Raw genomic sequence first — 6000 nt, 5'->3', positions numbered from 1 at the left:
CGGCCAGGGCCATCCTTTTTCTTTAATGATTTATTTATTTTGCCCTGGCTGGATAGCTCAGTTGGTTAGAGCATCAACCCAAAGTACTGAGGTTGCTGGTCCAACCCCTGATCAGGGCACAAACAGGAACAGATCATTGTTTCTGTCTGTCTCTTTTTCTAAAACCAATAAATAAAATAATTTAAGATTTATGTACTTTTCTTAAAATTTTTTTTTAAAAATCTTTTTTTTTTTTTTTTTAAAAAAAGATTGAACTGGGAAACTGAAGAAACTTAGGAGGAACAGTCTTTTCTAGTGAAGTCTCTTTTTTTTTTTAATTTTTATTTTATTTATTCATTTCAGAGAGGAGAGAGAGGGAGAGAGAGAGAGGGAAAGAGAGAGAGGAGAGGGAGACGGGGGAGGAGCTGGAAGCATCAACTCCCATATGTGCCTTGACCAGGCAAGCCCAGGGTTTCGAACTGGCGACCTCAGCATTTCCAGGTCGACGTTTTATCCACTGTGCCACCACAGGTCAGGCAAGATTTATGTACTTTTATTAAAAATTTTTTCTTTTTAACTGAGAAGTGGGGAGGCAAGGAGGCAGAGAGACAGACTTCTGCATGTGCCCTGACTGGGATCCACCTGGCCAGCCCACTAGGGGGCGATGCTCTCTGCCTATCTGAGGCCACTGCTTTGGGAATGGAGCCATTTCAGGGCCTGAGATGAGGACATGGAGCCATCCTCAGTGCTGGGGGCCAAATTGCTCAAACCATTGGAACCATGGCTGCAGGAGGAGAGGGGAGAGAGAAAGAAGGGGGGCGGGGGGGGGGGAGAAGCTGATGGGCGCTTCTCCTGTGTGCCCTGACTGGGAATTGAACCCAGGACTTACACACACCGGGTAGTCACTCTACCCATGAGCCAACTGGCCAGGGCCTTATTTTTATTACATTTAATGGGGTGACTTTGGTTAATAGGATCATATAGGTCTCAGATATACATCTCTATATAGTTACATAGGTGCATGCAGAGGCGGATTGAATGGCAGAAGCACCAGGCTCGCGCCCTGGGCCCCGACTTCTGAAGGGCCCCGCAAAACCCCAGCTTTACACTCTTTTCTAATGACACCAAGTTTGGTTTCATATGTGCAATTTTAACATTAATAGTACATAATATTTTCTATTTATTTAAAAATATGGTTAACATGTATTTTTATTTTCCCTCTCTGTCTCTTTTTTTAAAGGGGCTCAATATTTTCTTCTGCGCCCGGGGCCTCAACTGACCTTAATCTGCCTCTGGATACATGAACTGTAAATTGCGTTGTGTGCCCATCACCCAAAGTCAAATCATCTTCTATCCAGTCATTCTTTTGACTGAGGATGTCAGTTCTCTTTCCTGTGAGATCTGAGGAAACTATGTGAGATACTGTATGCGTAAGTGCTTCATAAACACAGTAAGGCATCATACAAATAATAATCATTTTTAATATGGTCTCCATTGCCCTGATCAGTGATTGGCCCATTTCTAATAACCCTTAGCCTTTTTTTTTTTAATTCTTTTTTTAAATTATTATTTATTCATTTTAGAGAGGAGAGAGAGAGGGAGAGAGAGAGACAGAGAGAGACAGGGGGGAGGAGCTGGAAGCATCACCTCCCATACGTGCCTTGACCAGGCAAGCCCAGGGTTTCAAACCGGCAACCTCAGCATTTCCAGGTCGACGCTTTATCCACTGCACCACCACAGGTCAGGCTAACCCTTAGCCTTTGATTGGTCTTCCCAGTAACTGAACCTGTTCCATTTGCCCTACACTAGATAGTTTATTACAATGTCCGTGTTTTCAGGAGTCCACGTTTTGGTAGCCAGATGGTTCTGCTATGCCAGATACCCATGACCAGTCAATCTAGTGCTTTCTCAATACCCAGGCACCTTTACGTGGAGCACTGGAGATGGTTCTTGAAGTAGTGAAGAGCCAGCTTGAACTGGATCTGGGCCCTGGTGTTGGCCCGGAATGTCCTATAGGTCTTCTCCAGGGCAGCCAGCTCCAGGTCCACATCTGGAGAATGGGCCTGGTGACCTATAACCACGTTTGGGCAGGACCCCACGTGCAGACTCCCGAGCCCGTCAATGAAGAACTCTGCCAAGAGAGGGAGAGCACAAGAAGGAAATATGAGCTTCAGTCCAAGGCCCAGGGCCATATTCCAGGTCCGGGAGGAGAATCAGGGGGAAGAGACACAGTTTGTACCCCTGAGGAGGCTCAGCCCATGCAAAACCACCTGCCGAAGCTGATTTGGAAGGAAATAAACAAGCTCGTTTCTCAGACAGAGATAAGAGTAAAAGGGCAGAGGCCCTGGACAGTTGGCTCAGTGGTAGAGCGTTGGCCTGGCATGCAAAGGTCCCGGGTTCGATTCCCGGCCAGGGCACACAGGAGAAGCACCCATCTGCTTCTCCCCCCCTCCCCCCCTCCTTCCTCTCTGTCTCTCTCTTCCTCTCCCGCAGCCGAGGCTCCATTGGAGCAGAGATGGCCCGGGCGCTGGGGATGGCTCCTTGGCCTCTGCCCCAGGTGCTAGAGTGGCTCTGGTTGCAACAGAGCGACGCCCGGGAGGGGCAGAGCATCGCCCCCTGGTGGGCAGAACGTCGCCCCTGGTGGGCGTGCTGAGTGGATCCCGGTCGGGCGTATGCAGGAGTCTGTCTGGCTGTCTCTCCCCGTTTCCAGCTTCAGAAAAATACAAAAAAAAAAAAAAAGAGTAAAAGGGCAGAGAAATACAGATTAGCTTTTCAGCTGGAGAGAGCTGTGGACTCCAGGATGGAGGGAATAAGAGGGGGAAGAGAGAGCATTTAACCAGTTGTAGTTAAATAGGAAAGGATTTCTGGGAAAATACGAATAGGAAGTAGGCTGGGGAAAGAGGGAGGGGACAGGGCTGTGGGGAAAGGGAGGGAAAGGGCGTCTCAGAGAAGCATGAATAGCCTGCAGGAGTCACGAAGCCAGAGGGTGAAGAGGGAGGCCGGAGAGACCATGAGCTCCTTAGTTTGGGGTGAAAGGGAAAGCAAGCCCACTGATGCCAGGCAAGCGACCGTGACCAGTGGAGCAGCCCTTGAAAGGACACACTTCCAAGGTCAGTTCATAACCCAGCTCCCGTCCTCACTCTTCCAGCCTCCCCACCTGAATGAGCCACTCGTTGCAGGAGGGGGTCGAAGCCAACTCGTAGTAGTCGTTCTGTGTGGGCCAGGAAGAAATTGACAACGCCACTGGTCACCACACAGTTAGGGAAGCCATGCAGGGGCTGGAAAGATCCTGGCCTCCTGTGAAGACAGTCCCCGCTCTCACTCTGCTCCAGCAACAGCTTGAACTGGAACGTGTTTCCAAGCACACTGCCGCCTACCTAGCCCGTGGGCAGAGAAATACATGTTAGAGAACACAGACTCGATAGCTAGGTTGCCTCTGCCAGGAAGCCTTACTGGACTGAAACCTCAGTTACAACAAGAATCACATCCTTTCTCTATCTACCCTTCCAACTGCCCCACGGTTACTCTCTTCTTGCTATTGAGGCCAAGGCCTTCAGCATATCCTGCTGGGTCCTTTGATCCTTCATTTCTACTCACTCCAGAAAATCTTGGTGAGAGCAGAAAGCACATTAGGCCAAAAGGGCAGGCATGTTCTCTGCTCTGCTTACACTGCAGTGAGCTCATCCTTCCCAGAAAAAGATAACTCACTCCCTTTCATTAGGAAGAGCAGTATTTGGGTGCAGGCAACAGACACCCTGTGTGCTTAATGGTCTGCATGTGGGGTCTCCCCTGTCGAGCTTCTTGCAGTTTGTGTCAAGCTGTCATCCTCCCATTCCCTGCTTCCCACTCGCCTCTCTGAGCAGCTGTCCGTGCACTCATGGGAGACACGTGCATTAATATGTCTGAGGCCAAGCCAAAAAAGACAAGCATGTACATCTATTCCTGAACCATCACAATCACCCCAGGTGGCATGGTAAAGCCTACTAATATCTCCCATCGCCTGTTCTATCCTTTTTCCTTTTAGTAAATGAACCCTCTGGGTTTTGGGTGGATTAAATTAAGATACAGTTCACTATCCACCTAAGAAGAAATATCTCCATTTCCTTTGCAAAGTCTGACTATGTGACTAAGTAAGTCCTGACTGAAGGGCTATGATTTAGGTAGATGCAGCTTCTAGGTCACATTCAAGGGACAATGGTCCTCCACTTCCTTGTTCCCTTTTCTTCTGGCCTTGCAGCAGAGAACACGAGGATGACGAGCAACAAGGGAAGAAAGCTGGTCCAGGATGACGTGGGAAGCAGTCAAGTGCCAGCTTGGATTTTGACATGTGCAGGAACTACATCTTCTGTCTCATTTACGCTATTGTGATTTGGTCTCTATAAGAGTATCAAGAGATCTCTTAGTCACTCGGATGCTTTGGGGACTGTCCACCTGGAGTAAGAGTTAACTGTGATCACAGTGCCATTTATCTATTTTCTTTTTTTTTAAACAGCTTTGTTGAGATATCTTTGATATATTGTATGTATTTAATGTATAGAGCCTGATATTTTGATATATGTATACATTGTGAAAAGATCACCACAATCAAGCTAATTAATACAGTGTGTCCGTAAAGTCATGGTGCACTTTTGACCGGTCACAGGAAAGCAACAAAAGACGATAGAAATGTGAAAACTGCACCAAATAAAAGGAAAACTCTCTCAGTTTCATACCTATTCAGTGCAGTTTGATGTGGGCTCATGCACAGATTTTTAGGGCTCCTTAGGTAGCTATCCCGTATAGCCTCTACAGACTCGTCACTGACTGATGGCCTACCAGAACAGGGTTTCTCCACCAAACTGCCAGTTTCCTTCAACTGCTTATCCCACCGAGTAATGTTATTCCTCTGTGGTGGCGCTTCGTTTAAATGCACCGATATTCACATTGCATTTTGGTCATGGATTCGAATTTAGCAAGCCACAGAACACACTGAACTTTCCTCTGTACTGTCCACATCTCGACTGGCATGGCCGTGGGTTGCTCCGCTGTATACACGGTGTTACGTCATCATCTGTGTATGCGCACATGCTGCCACATCATCCTACAGAAACTGGGAGGGTTCTCCTTTTATTTGGTGTAGATTTCACATTTCTATCGTCTTTTGTTGCTTTCCTGTGACTGGTCAAAAGTGCACCATGACTTTACGGACACACTGTATATCTGTCACTTTAACATAAGTACTATTGTATGTGGTGAAAAATTTAAGAGCTATCCTCTTCCCAAATTTCAAGTGTCATTAATTATCAGCACCTTTTTCTTCTTTCTATATTTGAATTGACTTGATGTTTTTATTACTTTCTTTTTTTAATTTCTATTTATTGATTTTGTTTTAGATTTTATTTATTTTTAGAGAGAGAGAAGGGGGGAGAAGCAGGAAGCATCAACTCCCATATGTGCCTTGACCAGACAAGCCCAGGGTTTCGAACTGGTGACCTCAGCATTGCAGATTGATGCTTTATCCGCTGTGCCACCACAGGTCAGTCAGACTTTATTTATTGATTGATTTTTAAAATTTTTATTTGCTGAGTTTTAGAGAGATGAAGAGAGAGAAACATCAATTTGTTGTTCCACTTCTTTATAAATTTATTGGTTGATTCTTATATGTGCCCTGACTGGGGATCAAACCTGCAACTTTGGCATATAGAGACCACATTTTTTTTTTCCTGAAGTTGGAAACGGGGAGGCAGTCAGACAGACTCCTGCATGAGCCCGACCAGGATCCACCCGGCATGCCCACCAGGGGGCGATGCTCTGCCCATCTTGGGGCATTGCTCTGCCCATCTTGGGGCGTCGCTCTGCCGCAGTCAGAGCCATTCTAGCGCCTGAGGCAGAGGCCACAGAGCCATCCTCAGCGCCCGGGCCAACTTTGCTCCAATGGAGCCTTGGCTGCAGGAGGGGAAGAGAGAGAGAGGAAGGAGAGGGGGAGGGGTGGAGAAGCAAATGGGCGCTTCTCCTGTGTGCCCTGGCCGGGAATCGAACCCG

The 6000-nt window shown here is 47.3% G+C and overlaps 1 protein-coding gene across 6 annotated transcripts in view; it reads right to left on the bottom strand.

Annotated features, from left to right (window-relative positions):
• Positions 1-1514: 1514 nt before the first annotated feature.
• B4GALNT2 (beta-1,4-N-acetyl-galactosaminyltransferase 2 (SID blood group)) overlaps positions 1515-6000 on the bottom strand; it is a 62886-nt gene continuing 58400 nt past the window's right edge. For all 6 annotated transcript variants that reach the window (XM_066263878.1, XM_066263880.1, XM_066263875.1 and 3 more), the window contains exons 10-11: positions 3137-3356; positions 1515-2110 (exon numbers count right to left, since the gene is read on the bottom strand). In XM_066263878.1, the coding sequence (XP_066119975.1) occupies positions 1905-2110; positions 3137-3356 (426 nt within the window). In that variant the 3' untranslated portion in view covers positions 1515-1904. The remainder of the gene's footprint in view (positions 2111-3136; positions 3357-6000) is intronic.

The sequence above is a fragment of the Saccopteryx bilineata genome, chromosome 2, assembly GCF_036850765.1.
Source record: "Saccopteryx bilineata isolate mSacBil1 chromosome 2, mSacBil1_pri_phased_curated, whole genome shotgun sequence".
In the NCBI taxonomy this organism is placed as follows: domain Eukaryota; kingdom Metazoa; phylum Chordata; class Mammalia; order Chiroptera; family Emballonuridae; genus Saccopteryx; species Saccopteryx bilineata.
Note: the sequence above shows the minus strand (reverse complement) of the source record. Positions and strands in the feature narration are given on the sequence as shown.